This window comes from Choloepus didactylus, chromosome 3 (assembly GCF_015220235.1).
Source record: "Choloepus didactylus isolate mChoDid1 chromosome 3, mChoDid1.pri, whole genome shotgun sequence".
NCBI classification, from domain to species: Eukaryota; Metazoa; Chordata; class Mammalia; order Pilosa; family Megalonychidae; genus Choloepus; species Choloepus didactylus.
Genome location: NC_051309.1, coordinates 78,676,269 through 78,692,859, shown reverse-complemented (window position 1 = coordinate 78,692,859; position 16,591 = coordinate 78,676,269). Strand labels below are relative to the sequence as shown.

General features: G+C 41.0%; 2 protein-coding genes across 2 annotated transcripts; both read right to left on the bottom strand.

Annotated features, from left to right (window-relative positions):
• Positions 1–514: 514 nt before the first annotated feature.
• LOC119528666 (growth-regulated protein homolog gamma-like) lies at positions 515–2,833 on the bottom strand. Its single transcript, XM_037828968.1, has 4 exons — positions 2,430–2,833; positions 2,217–2,340; positions 2,020–2,103; positions 515–1,233 (listed from the first exon to the last, which is right to left on the bottom strand). Exons 1-4 carry the CDS (start codon positions 2,527–2,529, stop codon positions 1,218–1,220), a joined length of 324 nt encoding a protein of 107 aa, XP_037684896.1. The 5' UTR covers positions 2,530–2,833; the 3' UTR covers positions 515–1,217.
• An 11,911-nt stretch (positions 2,834–14,744) lies between these two features.
• On the bottom strand, positions 14,745–15,806 carry LOC119528665 (platelet factor 4-like). Its single transcript, XM_037828967.1, has 3 exons — positions 15,549–15,806; positions 15,082–15,217; positions 14,745–14,953 (listed from the first exon to the last, which is right to left on the bottom strand). Exons 1-3 carry the CDS (start codon positions 15,760–15,762, stop codon positions 14,866–14,868), a joined length of 438 nt encoding a protein of 145 aa, XP_037684895.1. The 5' UTR covers positions 15,763–15,806; the 3' UTR covers positions 14,745–14,865.
• Positions 15,807–16,591: the final 785 nt, after the last annotated feature.

The following is a 16,591-nucleotide window of genomic DNA, read 5'->3' as shown; positions in this document are numbered from 1 at the left end:
TTCATGAGTAAAATACTCAGCCACTCACTTTCCTGCTTCTACAGATGACACAAATTGAGTGTTGAAGAAAATCCATTTCAACACCATTTCACTACCAACTCAATCAAATTGTCAATAATTGTCTGCAAAAATTTTTAGCAAAAGAAGTTTAATGAGAGCCCTTGTTAAGATAGTTATAAGAATGTAAATGTGTTTACGGAAAGAAACTCAAGTAGCAAGAGAGCAAGAAGTTCCTTATATAAAACAGCAATATATATCAGTGACTAGTGGCAGACAGCTACCCAAAGTTTGGAAAGGCGCATTTCTGAGTAGGTGAGAGCTAATAAGTAACAGTTATCACTACATGAAGTTAGCATAACCCACAGTCTGATTTGTCTGTGTAGCGAACTGAATGTCCAGGAGATAAAAAAAAAAAAAAGGTTGAGAGACATTGCTGTAAATCATCAAATTATCCAGTAAAGGGAGACTTTTTTTTTCCACAAAGTGAAGTAAAAAAACAAAAAAACAAACAAAATTTATTTTGAAATACTTTATTTTCATGATCTTTGTAAAAACACCAATAAATACTATAACCTTTCAGATCTAAAACACAGAGAAACTATGAAGTTAACACTAAACAAGGCATTGTGCCTTACAAGGAAGACATAAAATGTCCAAGGGATATTTAGAACATGATAGTTCTTAAAGCTTCAACATCAGAAATGTTGACCACATTCTGTGAAATTGTTTCAATAAATAGCAACCAACATTCTTTTAAACAGTTACAAAAATAGATTACAAACACATACTCCTCTAAGCTATCAGTGATCTGACTGCCTATTGGCTTGCGTCCTTCAGCCTCTGCCACAGTAGCTGGCATGACCTGGGCACTACAGAAATATTAGTTCAATGACTGGAGAACTTTGGAAAACCTTTAATCTTCAGATTAAATAGGAATGAACTAACTTTCATTTTACATAAAATAAACAATAAAAAAATAACACTAGAGTGGGTAAGTAGATTCAGCGACATCCTTAGTTATTTTACATATAAAATATTAAGGTAGAATCTTAGAAAATAAATAAATAAATAAGCAGAAGAATTCTCATAAGAGATGCTCAAACTCATTAAGCCCAGTCCAGGTATCATCAGGAGCTATTTCTCTTCTTCTTTGGTTCCTGCAAGGTCAGGGCCTGCCTCAGGAACAGTCATCAATGAACTTCTTCCTTCTCTCCTGGTCAGTTAGAACTGCCACTACAATGAGAAAACAATTGTCCTTAGTAGTTGCTCAAGAAAGCTGACTGCACAGGGCACTTTCTGTGCTGCCTACTGGGCCCTAGGGTTTCCAATAGCCTGGAACCAAATGGCAACTGCCTGTAACCACTGCCCTGTGTGGCACAGACCTTTAGGTCCTTTAGTTAGAATGGGGGATGGGGTGAGGGTGGTCTCTACAAACAGTGGGCTACAAACAGGCTTCACTGCCTGTCACAGTAGGCCTCCCACCAGCCTCATGGTAACACTGGGTAGTAGCTATTATTATCTTCCCTGTTTTACTGACTCTCAAATAAGTTAAATCATTTTCCCAGAGTCACTGAGAATTAGGTGGAGGGACCCAGATTTGTACTAAGTGCAGTGTCACTGCAAAATCCTTGCTCTTCACCACTAAGCTTTGGGGACCATGATGCAGAAAACCAAGGGTTCTGCTTTTCAGGTCTGAAAGCCGGGAAGAAAACTATCTTTGTTTTTTAACAGGTGGGAAGCTTTTTAGCAAAACTGGTCCTCAGGTGACAGTTTTAGTGACTGCACAACACCTTTATCCACACTCATTTGAATGGAGATTGGGGGTGGGGATGGCAGTCACTAGAAAGATCCTTCTCCTATCGGAGCAGATTATTGGTTTTCAGGGCAAGTAACAGTCATGATTTTTCAAGCCTTCAGCTAACCTCAAGATTTCGCTAACATGACTTTTTTGGGAGGCAGATGCCAGAGTTTGTGACCAATGACTCCGGGCACAGGTTGTAAATAAAAACTTTAACTCACCTGTTTAGCATCTTTTGGATGATTTTCTTAACCATGGGGGCTTCAGGGTTGAGGCAAGCTTCCTGCCCATTCTTGAGAGTGGCTCTGCAGACAGAAGGGAGAATCCAAGTGAGGTCGGGCTGGGGAGTCAGGGGGCGAGCACCGGGAGGGTCGGGGTGACTGGCCGGGTAGCAGCAGCAGCGCGCGGCGGAACTTACATGACTTCGGTTTGGGCGCAGTGGGCTCCCGGGGCCGTCACCTTCACGCTTTCGATGTTCTTGAAGTGAATTCCCTGCACGGTCTGCAGGCAGTGGCAGCGCAGTTCAGAGACCACGGGAGCCCCTGGGGGAGAAAAGAGGTTAGCGGGGGTGTCTCCCGCCCACCTGACCCCCGGCTGCCCGTCGGTCCCGGGTGCGGACGCGGGGTCTCACCTGCTGCGCGCTGGCCGGCGGCGAGCACGAGGAGCAGCAGCAGCGCGGCGGGGAGGAGCCGGGGGACCCGGGGGACGGCGGGGACGGCGACGAGGAACATGGTGCTCAGCTCGGAGCGCAGGAGCGGCGGGTGCCTGGAGGGGGAGAGCTGGCTCGGGGAGGGCTGCCTGTGGCTCTGTGGCTCCCCGAGATCGGCGACCGCTTTTTATCCATGACCGGGAAGGAAAGTCCAAAGCCCCGCGGGCCAGGGAAATTCCCGGTCCTCCTCGGTTTGTCCCCAATTCCGGAAGGAAGTCGCCAGCCCCGCCTCCTGGGGTGGAGAGGGGTAGGGGGACCTCTCTGGGTGCCCCCGCCGCCCTGTCCTCTCGCGCGGACTCTGGGATACTCTCTGTCCCAAACCACCAAGTCTGGGGGCGGGTCGCCGGGCGCGCTGGTTTTGCGGGCCGCGGGAGGCTGGCGGTGAGCGCCCAGTGACCCCAGGCACCGGGCGGGAGGGAGGAAAACGCGGAGGACAGACACGGGCCACTAGAGTTCTGTCTCTTTAGTTATCGGAACTGGGGAAATAAAGGCAGCGGTGGTGGGACTGAGGGTGGGCATTTAGTTTATCTATCAATCTATCCTATCTAATTTTCGGTTGTGCTTATTTCGTATACATCTGAAATGAATGCTTTCTGTCAAAATACAGCTGTCAACTCCGACTCCGGGGAAGACTATTCAGCTTGTTCCTTGTGTAGTATATTCTCAGATCACGCTTTGAATGTCTTGTTTTGGTTTTCCATTTGGTGGGGAAATAGATCAGTGTCGAAAGTTGAATCCAACGTTTATTTCAGGGAAAGTGGGAGCACTAACGTGACTTCTTCTTTCATATCCTGCAGAGCTTCTTTCCTCCCTCTAAAAAGTTGGAACTTCCAAAATTCCCCGAGGCTCACCTTTTCCATGTATGAGCAGATGAAATTTGATCTGTGAAATATGGACTGGCACTCTCTCTGCAGGTGCGAGGGGCTGCGGACGTCCGGCAGGCTCACGGGCTCCACCTTTCCCAGTTCTGTTTTGAACAGAGCAGTTCACGGACGCTAGACAGCAGGTAGCTGGTGTGCAGCACCCTTACTCCTGTAAGCAGCAAACTGATGTGGTGGATGCAGTATGAACTACCAAGTCACATAAAAGTTCGTTGCATATATTACAGGACTTTCTGGTGTCCAGTGTTGGTTCCCCTTTCTTCTTTCAAAGTCTGTTTAATCCGATGTCTTTAACGCTTTTCACCAGAAATTATAAAGAACTTGGTGTTATTCAACAGTGTTTCAGAGGGTTTAAGTGTGATTCTCCAGGTCGGATGTAGACGTCTGGGAGGCATGGACAAGGCTGGGAGAGGGGAGAGGAGGAAGGAATGGCTTCTATGCCATGGGCAACTTGGCTCCAAGCAGCTCTGCTCAGCCTGTCAGGGCCTGTGCCTTGCAGCTGGCTTCTAGATGTGCAACGCCGCAGCCTGCATTTAGTTGCCGCATTTTGCCAGCAAGTTATTAAACCTCTCTGTGTTGCTAGAAATGAGGGAATATTTGTAAAGAACTAACATGGATTAAGTGCCTTATAAATATCTTTTAAAGAAATAAAATGGAAATAGAGTTTCCCAACATTGTCTAAATAGAAACTCAATCTGTAGTGAATCCTTTTATAAAGAAAAAAAATACTGTAACGGAAAGGCTCATGCTCTAATTTTTCTTCTAATGTTAAAAAATTTCTGCATCAGTCTCTGAAAGGAGTTGGTACAACTGTACTTTACTAGGGGATCTGAATTTAGATAAGGTTTGTGTGTGTGTGTGTGTGTGTGTGTGTGTGTGTTTTACTGTTGAGATTTATAACCAGCTTATTTTGTAGACCTACTTTTAATCACTTCATCTATAAAAAGGGAGTTAGAATAAAAAGACTTTTTTATTTATTAGAAAAGATTTACAAAATGAATGACTATCTTTAAAAATATCTTCATATTTATCAGTATGATCTTGAGAGAAAGGCCAGCAAATTAAAAAGAAATTAAAGATTGTATTTAGAGGTAGGAAAAGAGAAAGTAAAGTTTATGAAATGTATGATTAGCTAAGATTTGATGGGAAACAGAAATACAAAGATTATTCTTTAAAGTCTGAAGAATGTGTTGTTTTGCTTTCTACTTGTAAATGTAATACATATTCACTATATCAAGTTTATAAAAGTCAGAAAAATATAAAAGATTATTTTTCTTTAAGATTGCTTAACTTTCGTCTATGGAACAAATGTCAGCAGGTCAGTGAAAATTTGCCTTTCTTCAACAAACATAGTAACTGACAAATTATAAGAGCTTACAGGATTCTGGGTAAACATAAAAAACAATGCATCTTTGATTTAGTTGCCACATACCATGGGCAAGTTGCCAAACCTCTCTGCAACCGCCCAAAGGTGCAGAGCATTTATTTTGTGCTAAATTCCAGGTGCTCTTCTAAGCATTTTACAAATATTGACTCACTCAATCTTTAAAACAACCCTGTGAAGTAGATATGATTGTTATTTTTGTGGGACTTTAAGGTATGTAAAAAGAAAACTCAGGCCCAGGGAAGTTAAGTAACATCCCCGAGGTCAAATGTCTTAGGGCCTGGGAATCAAACCCAAGGAGGATGGTTTGTAACCATTATGCTATGATAGAAATGCATATATATGATTAATAAGTCTCTGATTTCTAAAAAAGGTAGTAACTTTACTATGAAGAAATCTGGCAAACACCACCAAATGATGAAGGTTAACATCACCAGTGTGCTGTCATGTGACAGTCATGCATTCCCCTGATATGACTGATGAGAAGGACACTTCTTCTTTTTGGCATTCCTTCCAAAAAACCATAACCCAAGTCTAATCATGAGAAAAACATCTTTCAAACCCAAATTGAGGAATATTAAATAACTGATCAATAATCCTCAAATGTACAAGGTCATAAAAAATAAGGAAAGACTGGGAAATTATCACAGTCCGGAGTGAACTAAGGATACATGGCAACTAAATGCAATGTGGTATCCTGGACCAGATCCTGGAACAGGAAAAAAGGCATTAGTGGAACACTGATGAAATCCAAATAAGGTCTGTGGTTTAGTTAATAGTAATATGCTAGGGTTAGCTCCTTAGTTTTAACAAATGTATCATGGTCATACACAGTGTGCACAATAGGGAAAACTGGATGAAAGACATACAAAACCATAATATATTTGAAACTTTTGAATATTTAAAATTATTCCCAAGTTAAAGTTTTTATTTTTCTAAAAAAAAGTGTCCCTTTCTAAGTCAATTTAGATTGCCACCAAAATCAAATTAGTGGATATGCATACTTTTCTTGATTGCTTCCTAGAAATGGAAATTGAACTTTTGTCAAGTTCATATTTGCTCAAGTGTAGAACACAGTTTTCCGCCCACCCCAGTTGGAACAGTACACATTTCATCCACTTAAATATTTTGCCTTCAGCATTAATCACATTATCCAAATCTTTCATCTACTTCTTGTAACTGATGAAAAACAAAGTGAGTTTGCTGTAATGGTATCCATAGCCAACCCAAACCTGACGTAAATGAGAGTAATCAGGGAGAGTAGAACTCCAATTTCTCTACAAGAGCTCCAAGAATAAAACATGTCAAGAAGCAGTCCAGTATCTAGATCATTTAGTACTTGACTCTGGGGAATTATTTAATCTAAAACATTTGTTTTTGGAAGCGAAATAAAGAAGAAAAGGCTTTTTTTCCCCCGTAATATGACACTTGAATTCAAGTGAAAGCTCCATAAACCAAAATTCAGAAATATTGATTTGCCCTGGAATTCTGTAGCCTAGTCCAATAAAAAAATTCATTTTCTGGTTTTCACAAGTGTTTCTCCAAGCAATTACTTTTGCAAAAGCTGAACGCCAGGTTTTTATACATGATCTTTAACCCATGCAAGCAACAACCTTGAAGAAATGGAAGGATCTTTAAAATGGAAGATTTGGGACTTAAAATCCATTTTCCCCTGTAGTCATTAAGGAATTTTTCAGAATTGTTGAACAGTAAAATCTAGCTTTGATGCCTGTTTTGGGTACCTTTTGTGCCCCAGCTTTCGTCTTCCAGGTGACCTTTTTACCCCAGTCATTGCTGTAGAAACCAGCTACTTGCAGCTAAAACAGACAGCCCTTTGCCTCAGTGGCCATAAGGTATCTTTCACTTTCTGCCTCAAAGCTTCTCGTCACTGCCATGGAAAAATCCCTGCCCAATGGAGGGCAGAAGCTGATGGATAAACATCCACCTCTTATCCATGTTTTAGGCAGACAATCCTGTAGCACATGTTGTACATGACTGCTCGGAGGATCCCCACCAGTAGGATTGAATTTCAGTTGTCCATAACCTCTTTTCCTATTTCACTCTTCTCAGTTCTACAGTCTTATGCATTTGGAACACATCCCAAAGTAAATGACCTTCATGGTAAGCCCGTCCATGGCTCAAGTTCTGCTTTTCGAAAGGAACCTAGCTGAGACCCTGCTCCATCCTGAGGACCAAGCCTGTCGACTGGCAAGCAGGAATGGACATTGTACCTCTGCTCTGCCACTAGCTTGCCTTAAGAACTTGTTCTTCCACAACTGCCACCTCTAGATCCCTAAAATGATCTCTTCCGTTGTAATGATTCTGTATCTGAGGGGAGAAGAAAGTGAACATGGCATTAAACTCCTGAATTTATCCATCCCAACAGTCCAAGGGCATTTAATCTGTTCCAGGGTCAGTGTCAATCCCTCCATTCAGTCTCCCCAGATGCATGTCTGGCTCTCCTTTTCCTTTCTTCTGGTAACAGACTAGATTTCCTTTCTAAAATTCCTAAATGGAGCCCTGTCCCAAACATGCTGATTGATTCAGAGGTGAGCAAGTGACATAAGCCTGGCCAAATCAGATATAGTCCCTGGATTTTTCATGGAACAACCAAAAAACAGGTTTTTATTTTCATTATTTCTGGCATTGCTACATTGGTAAAATGTGGGCCTAGATTTTTCCCGGTGCTTGGAGATGAAGCCGGCCCACAGGCAAGAAGTGGAACAAATTACTGAGGATATCATCTGGGCACCTATGCCACCACAGGGCTCTAACTTTATTTTTTGACTTTCTGGTTTTGTCAGAAGACAGATTTTATTTTTTTATGTCAGGTATATGTCTCTTGCCTCTGAGAGAGCCTTGCCTCCCCATGCATCCCCATGCACCTCTTCATGCATCTCTTTACTCTATTGCTAATCTGTTTATCTGTCCCTTATGAGCTAGGAACTAAAGTAGGTGCTAGGTATATACAGAGAGAAAAGACAGACACTGCCACTACTGAACTCATTGTCTCTGAGTGTAAGTGGACATACAAACTTATGAAGTAGTCTGGAAGTTCATGACACTTTGTAATGCACAAGGCGTTATAGGAGCTCAGAGAAGGAGGAGCACCTGAACTCTTTCTAGGGGGGTGGCAGAAACTGTCAGTAAAAACTTTCTGGAGGAGGGTGCTACCCCAGGTAACTGGGGAGGAACCTCATTCCAGAAAGAGAGAACCAAGAGAGTGAAAGCATGAAAACTGGAAACAGTGTTGCATGACCTGGGAAATAATATAATTAGCAGTTTATTTTACTTGGAGTTTAACACGAGGTAGCGAGTGTAGCTTGATTGAGCAGGAGGATAGGCATGGCCCAGTCACTACAGACTCATGCTTGTAACTCAGGAGCCATTTCAAATGTTACCTCCATTGGAAAGCCTGCAACTCCTCCCATGGGTTACCATGGCCCTTGGATACGGATTACATTGGCTTATGCACGTCTATGTTGGATTCTGCACTCTGGGGAAAACTATCACATCTCCCCCAGTCTCCAAAATGAATCTGGTTCATACTAAGCCATTCAATAAATGTTTGCTGAAATAATGCATGAGTAAATGATTTTAGGCCACTGTTTTATAACCAATGTATCTTGTGGCCAGGGAATTAGGAAACTGTCCTTGAAGGATTGCAACAGTCTTGATTTCTTTATCTTCTTTTGCTTATTTTGACTTCTCACTGCTTGAAAAAAAAAAAATCCAGATGAGAGACTGGTGGGCCAGATCCAGGGTTTGAATTTCAGAGTAAGAGCAGGGGAAGAGTATCCTATCTGGGGCAGCCAAAGAAGTGAGCCTGAACCAAAGTTCTGAGGTTGGTCAAGGTCTATCAATAAACCCAGAGAACATAGGTGGGACCTGCAAGTACAGACAAAACCAGACACTGTGAACTTCCAGTTCTGGAACAGAAGGAAGAGAGCAGGAATGAAGCAAGGGAGGTCCCAGCCGACTGCCACAAATAGATCTGGAGTGTGGTGTTTGGCCTTTATGGGCCATGTGCCTCACAGTAGATGGGAAGGTCCAGCTAATTAACGTACAAGGTCTGGTCAAGAAGGGAGTGGAAAATAGCTATTTATTCCATTGATTTTTTTGATTCATCCATGTATATAAGGCATAGTGATAGGTTTAGCAGAGGATGTAAAATTGAATAAAGTCAAATTTGTAACATGAAATTCTTCATCTAAAATGCTTACTTCCTTCGGCCATTGCCCTAGCTTGATAGTCTGCTGATATAAGTAGTCTACAAATACTTAAAGCCATTTCAGTTACAGTGAACGCCATCTAATATGTTAGCTTTTGGCAGTTTTTTCTTAGGGTTTATGTCGTTGTTGTTTTTTTAATGTTTTTATAAATTGCTTTGTTTCCTGGATTTGTGAAAGTGTGGTGCTCACTAAATAGATAGCATATAATATAAAATAAAAATTTATAAAATAAAAATTTATTAACCATATAATATAAAAATTAGAAATACAGGATTGCCAAAATTGCAAAAGAACTATGAAATAAGAAAACTTCTCTTAAAAATAATCACAGAAGTTTATTTTGGATGTGAAAACATGGTGATGTCTTATTTTGGACATGAAAACATCACGATGATTTTGGTATTATGAAATGAAATTTAGGAAATTTAAAGATGAGTGTATAAACTACAAGTGAAAATAGCATGCATGACATAAAGATGCAGAATTCGACCAGGAAATTTTCGAGTCATCATAAAAACTTGATGTGGAGCATGCTGCCCATAGTATTTTCCAATGTTCTTTATCCCCCAATTTTTTGACCAAAAGAAATTTGGTCTTATTTTCCCTTCTGGGCTCTGTCCTTATGTACTAATATTGGAAGTAGAGATTTCTGAACAATACTGATTTCCAAGGGGTGGCTGTGCTGGTGTGTGAGTGAGCTAGTATGTTTATTGATATTTATGAAGTTGAGGCCATTACAGAAATACAAACTCCTATTAGATATGGTATAAATTATAGTAGAAGAGGATAAATTAATGCAAGTTTATGTGTATTTCACATAAGTATATGTTATACATTGAATGTGAATATATACAATCAAATAATGTTTAACTAACACATAGTATAGCCTCTGTGATTGGAGGGTATGGATGGACAGATGTGGAGAACTCTTAGCAGATACCTTCATATTTACAGACGTGCCTATAACTCAAAAATCCTACAATGTACTAATGGGGGAAAATGGCATCAGCGTGTACAACGTGTATAATTTGGTGAAATCTCTGGAAAAATAGTGTAGTTCACATTTGATAAATATTTATTTAGCACCTACTCTGTCAGGAATTTTTCTGGAAGTAGGAGAGAAGGGAGAGAATAGGTATGGCCCCCATTCTGTGGCCTAAAGGAGGAAAAGTAACTATCACAGTGCCATATTTGTGGAATAGTTATTCTGATGGAGGTAATCATAAATTAATTTATTCTTTACCTTATTCCCCATTAGTTCCTATCCTCATCCCTAGAATTACTGGGAAAAGCAGAGCAATTCTCCAGTATTGTCAATATGTAAGAGCTGATTGTTCCAACTCCACTTTCAAGTTTCACTGCCTCTCACCTCAATGCCAAATAATGGTATAACCACCATGTTGTGTCTGCCTCAGTGAAGAAATAGTTGGCAAAGTTACATACTTAGTTTATTTCGTCCCTTGTTTTCTTTACTAGATAGAAGTTGAGACAGGCTCCTAACCACCAGAAATTTTGTATATTTTATAATCTTTTAGATATGCTGGTTGATAAACATTGTGGTTTTGTTGTTTGATTTTCTTTTAGTTTTTACCATGAGTGGAAAATCCTGCTCATATTCGTTTATCATACTGAACTTTTTTTTTTTTTACTAGCTGTTTACACCTACGATTTGAACTGTGATTCTTTGGGAGTGAGACGTGGGCTGGGGGAGGGGGAAATTCTGGATTTTGGGCATGTTCTTAATGGGTTGTGTGTTAGATTGGGGTTGTGGCTGCTGCTGTTTGGAAGTGATATGTTTTCTGGGGGTGAAGAGCTACGGAAAGGGACAAAGAGTAATGTTTATTTATTAGGTTTCAATTCTGAGTCAGAGCCTGTGCTGAATTCTATTGTAAGTGTGATTTACTCTTCTCAAGAGCCTTCTGAGGTGAGCACTATTGCCATCCTTTTGCTCATGAGGAAACTGAGGAAACTTGGGTCCCACAGAGTCAGAGCTGAGAAGGTACCCAAGGCTCATCCTCAAAAGACTTAAGCAGCACCTGCAGGGATAAGGAAAAGTCATAGAGGAAAAAGAAATAAATATGAAAATACTAATTAAGTCCACTGAATGTGATGTGTTGTCTTTTTTCAAGTCCTCCTACAAAGCAATGTACTCTCTGCCCTACTTAAGTTTGCACTGTGGACCAAACTAGGATGTGCAGAATGGAAGCAGAATGTGCAGTGATTTTAAATAGAATCTCCCAGCTGAAGATGACCTGGAATTGCAACCATCCTGACTCCATCCTACTTGGTGTGACATTTTTGTTTCAAAGGCTGTGCCTCGTGGGGTTTCTAAAGACTCCAACCCCAGGTCAGAGTTGGAGATTGAGATTGAAAGCAGATTGTAAGCAAGGAGCTTTGACTGTGAAGCTGGTGCCAGGCATCCTACCCTTAGTGACTCCAGGTATCTTAGGAATCACTGATTAGGACATGGGCACCAAAATGAAATGTCAAATCTTAGCTTTTTATTCAAAGAACTAGAGCAGTTTTTTTGAACTTCAGGTCATGATCCATCAGTGAGCCATGAAATCACTTACAGGGTTGTGACCAACATTTTAAAAGAAGAATGGATCAGGATAGAATAGTATAGAAAATAAAATATCAGAACACAGGATACATAGTAAGGGTAAATATTATTTTCACCTAATAAAAAAAAATAGACTAATATTTTGAAAATGGAAAACAATATCTGAGTGGTAAAATTAGTTTATTTTTATTTTTCTCTGCTACGTACAATGAACATGCCTTGTCTTTTATAATGAGAAAAACGTGTCTATATCTTTAAAACCAACTACACCCCCAACGTTCAATGCACTGAAGAGGAAACTGTTTTTACCACAAAAACCTTAGAAGGAAAAAAAGCAAAAATTACAAAAATGCAGAACAACCTCCAACAGTAAATATCCCTTTGGTGGTTTTGCTGTGTTGATAGGGGTCATGACTAGGCAGTAAATTCCCAGTTTGTGGATATTTTCTGCTGACTGTCTCCAGCCAGAAAAAAAAAATAAAAAAATAAAAAAATGAAAAAGCTCAATGAAAGTTTATACAACAGGGAGTGACAGTAAATTGCTGTCCAACCTGGGCATTTCCGGGGAGGAATGCCTTTCCCTATACCCTTGCTGATAAAGGCGGCAACTTGAAAATGTTCTCAGAATAGTTAGACTAAGGTAAACCGAAGTGAGAATTAACAAGGCACCAGCATTGGTTGACTGTGCAAAATCTGTTGTGGCCCTTTGGCCCCTTGAGTCACACCTATTTAATTCTGAATCTGTTGCTTGAGGCAGGCAGCAAAAAAGAAATAGGTAAGTATAATGATATCTTATCACCAGCACCACATTTCCAAAATTTTCTCCCCCAAAGGTTTTTTTTAATTTGAGGAACTTTTATTCCTTTGGCAATTTTTGCTTCTTATCACTGAGCATTGCTCTGTTAAATATTTTACTCAACACTCCCAATTGAACTAGGATAGTGCTTTGAGAGTAATATTGATTGCAATATTAATAATTAATTGTTGCTAGTTTTTAAAGCACAAACTATATATAAGGAACTAAGCCAAGTGCTATGTATAACTCATCTCATGTAGTGCTCACAATTATCTGTGAGGTAGACACTCATAAAATGCCTGTATCACAGGAATTTGACCATTATCTATTTATTTAGTCAGGGAAGAAATGTGGTTGAATCTGTGTATTAGAAATATAATTTCTAATTATACTACTGTGCATGAGGTGGACTAAATGTGAAAAATACCAAATGGGCAGAGACTCATTAGGAGACCATCATCTACACTCTCTCAATAGACACTCCAGCCATACAGAACTGTGATCTGTTGCCCAAACATCCCAAAGTATTAGTGATTTTGTGTCTTGCTACTTATTTTTCTGTTTTGTGGCAATTCCCTTCTTCTCTTAGTTTCCTGGAAAATTCCTATTTTTCTCTCAAGAGCTAGTTTATGGGGCATTTGCTTTCTGAAAAATTTGTTTACGTGCCACTTGCCTGTGTAAAGGCAGCAAAATTTTAGAGCAAGAGCAGGGAGAGAGCAAGAGAGTCACCCAGGCCTGCTCAGTATCTTACAAGCTGCGGCCTTGAACTAGTTCCTTAATCTTTCTGAGACTCTCACCTCAACTATATAATGGGAACAATATTATCAACTTGTGAAGTGGATGTGAAAATTCTAGGTGATACTGGCACATAGTAACACTCTGTAAGTATTTTCTATTTTAATTAGTTTGTCATCCCAAAGCTCCCCAAGCAGACTGAGTTGTACTATTCTCTGTTCTCTTTTTGCAGTTTAATTCTGCCTTCATACAAACGTTGGTACAATAGGTTGAAATTATGTTAGCTCATGAGCAGGGATCTGTAGTTTTCTCCTGCCTTGACCAGATTCTGCCTTCTTGTCCATTTTTGCCCACTTCTGAGATTTCCATGTTTTAATCCCCCAAACCTGTGACTATGTTACTTTATATGGCAAAAGGGACTTTCCAGATGTGGTTAAATTAAAGATTCAAGATGTAGATATAATCCTAGATTATCTGTGTGGGTTCATTGTAATCATAAGAATTCTTATAACAGGCAGACAGAAGGGTCAGAAGAAGACAGAGGCAATGTGACAATGGAAGCAGAGGTTGGAGTGATGATGAACTTTGAGGGCGGAAGAAGGGGCCATGAACCAAGGAATGTAGGCAGCCTTTGGAAGCTGAAAAGGGCAAGGAAACGGAGTTTCCCCTAAGCCTCCAATGCAGCTCTGCAAACACCATGATTTTATCCCAGAAAACTCACTTTCAGACTTCTGGCTTCCAAACTGTAAGATAATAAATTTGTGTCCTTTGAACTGTTAAGTTTGTCATAATTTGTTTAGCAGCAATAGGAAGTTAATATACCTTGCTTTTATCACCTTCCTTTCTTCCCAAAATATAGTAATGTCTTCCTAAAGTATGAATAAAAATATAACTTTATACCTCTCCTGGTCTCCACAGACGTTAATGTAAAATTTCAATATCTCCAGTGGTGAACTGCAAATAAATTTTCATGGAACCTCAGAATACTGAGGGGAAAAAATGTATTCAACACTTTAACAGGCTTAGGGCAACACCCATGGTGTATACACTCTGGAAAGCATAAAAAAATCAGTCCTGTATGGTTGCCAAATGAGGAATCCATTACAGGCAGTAATGTGGGCACATGAACTATTTTTAATATTTCATTTTGTGAAATACCCACTTTTTCAAAGGAATAATAAAGATTTGTCTATTTTAATGCAATTCTCTGGAAAGTATCAACATATTACAATCAATTAGTAGAGAACCCTGGTTTCAGTTTTATTAATTTTCTGAGAAAACTGGGTTAGGTTATAAATTTTAAGGGAATAGATGGAAACAATCTGATTTGCTTTTTTCAAAAAACAGACACCTGGCATAGTTTAAGTGTGATTAATTCTTATTGGTAAAGTTAATTAAAACATTAAAACATAAATATGTAAGTGTTAAATATATGAACACGCAAATATGCAGATATTAAGTGCAAATATGTGCAAATATGTATCAGCCTTCCTGTAACACCAAGCAAAACCAGTCTTTATTAAACCAAACCTTCCTTCAAAATATTTTTGTCTTAAAATTCTGGAGATTTTTCTTAAATGAAATTGTGATGTGTCCACACTATTTCTTTGCTCTCTTATTAAGAAATAATTTAACAACACCACAAATTGATATATTTCATTTATTTATTTAGGATTTGAAGACTAATGTAAACATCAGCAGATTGAGAATTAGATCAAAATGAATAAAAGAAAGCAGGTTATGTAGCAAATGCCCAGATCTAGGCAGCTAGCTCTCCAGAAGTTTCTTGATTACTCTCTTATACATAGGAGCCTGCGGGTCTAGGCAAATTTTCCGCCCATTCTTCAGCGTGGCTCTGGTAGGGAAAAAAGAAAGAGGCGCGCTTTTCAGTACCTGGGTTTGAAAACCAGATTAGACAGGGTGGGGGTGGGCAGAGGAGGCAGAGATGGGCGCGAGGCAGCAGCGCAAGGACTAAGGACTCACATCATTTGAACCTTGGGGCAGTGAGGCCCGGCTTTGATCACCTCCAGGTTGTTGACCTTCTTTGGATGGACTTGGGAGGTGGTCGCAACACACAGGCACTGCAGGTCCCGGGGTTCATCATCTCCTTCAGGGTCAGCTGGGGTTGGGGGTGGGGTGGGTAAAGGGCAGGAGCAGGAGTGAGGACTGGGTATTTTAGGGATGTTTCCCGCGGAGCTTGGCCTTCAGTTCCTTATCCACGTATCATATCTCCAGCAGAGAGAGGCTGTACTGACTCAGTGGTAAGATGCAGTACAGCCCTCGGCACAGTGCCTGCCCACTTGGCAAGCGATCAATATAGGGTAGCCAGTTTCGTTAGCGGTTAATGACTCCTTGGCTGCACCGGGGGTTCCCGGACCCCCTCCCCGCCTTCCCCAACGCTCCCCATCGCTCGCGTCACTCCCCGCTCCCGGTCTCCTTTTTACTCTCACCGCCTGCGAAGGCGAGCCCGGCTGACAGGAGCAAAACCCCCAGGAGCAGCAGCCCGGGGCTGGGTCGGAGGCGGAGGGCGCCGGCGCCCACTCGGAGGCTCATGTTGCCGAGGTTCCAGCAGGATCCCAGCGAGCAGGAGAAGTCCGGGCTGGCGCTCCACAGGGGAATGGTTTTCGGGACTCTCCAGGCCCGTTTTATCCGCCCCCTGTCCATCCAGTCCGGAAATCTGGGGTGGAGGGTGTGGTACTGCGGTGGGAATGCGGAGACACTTCTGATTCTGACCAGCTAAGATAAAAAATAATTTTAAAAAAAGAGGCCGAGGTTCTAGAGCTTTGGCTGGAAGTCAGTAGCGGAATCCACACCCCCAGCCCCAACTCATACACATTCACGTTTGTGGAATTAGAAACAGTACTTGAGCTAAGACGCGAGTTTTCTTTGTCAAGTGCAATAGTAGAATTCTGTGTAGTCCCCGCGTTGCAATTTATTCAGTATATACCTTCAGGATGAGACAGTCTCTGTTGCCTTCCCGACTCCTACCTGCATAACCAAGAACTGTCCATATGCTCTTGCTTTTTCTGCTGATTGAGTTGAGTTTGGACGACGTGTGTGTTGAGGGTGTGCAGTTTGTAATTACTTTCTGCTGTTAAAAAGTTGAATTTAGTCTTTTGGGTGATAACTCCCTTTTGAATGTCACCTTAAGGTGCAAACCTTCCCCAGTCTCTGGGACAGGATTTACATGGTTCTGGCAGCCATCATCCATTATACTGTAGGAAGCAAGGTCTAGTAGCTCATTTAGTCTGCCAGTCTTAGAAAAATTACAAAAGCAATATTTGAATGCATACTTTTTGTAAAGACTTAGTCCCTGGATCTTTCTGCTCAGCCCTAGATAATACCCCAGAGGAGAGGACAAGGAAAGTTTGCCATTCCCCGGCTTCCAGCACTGCGTCCTTGGCTAGGACCAGAGTCAGGGGTGAAAAGTCTTCCCTTCCATGAAAGAAGGAGAAATTCAGAATATTTTTTCCAAATATTCCAGAAATCTGTC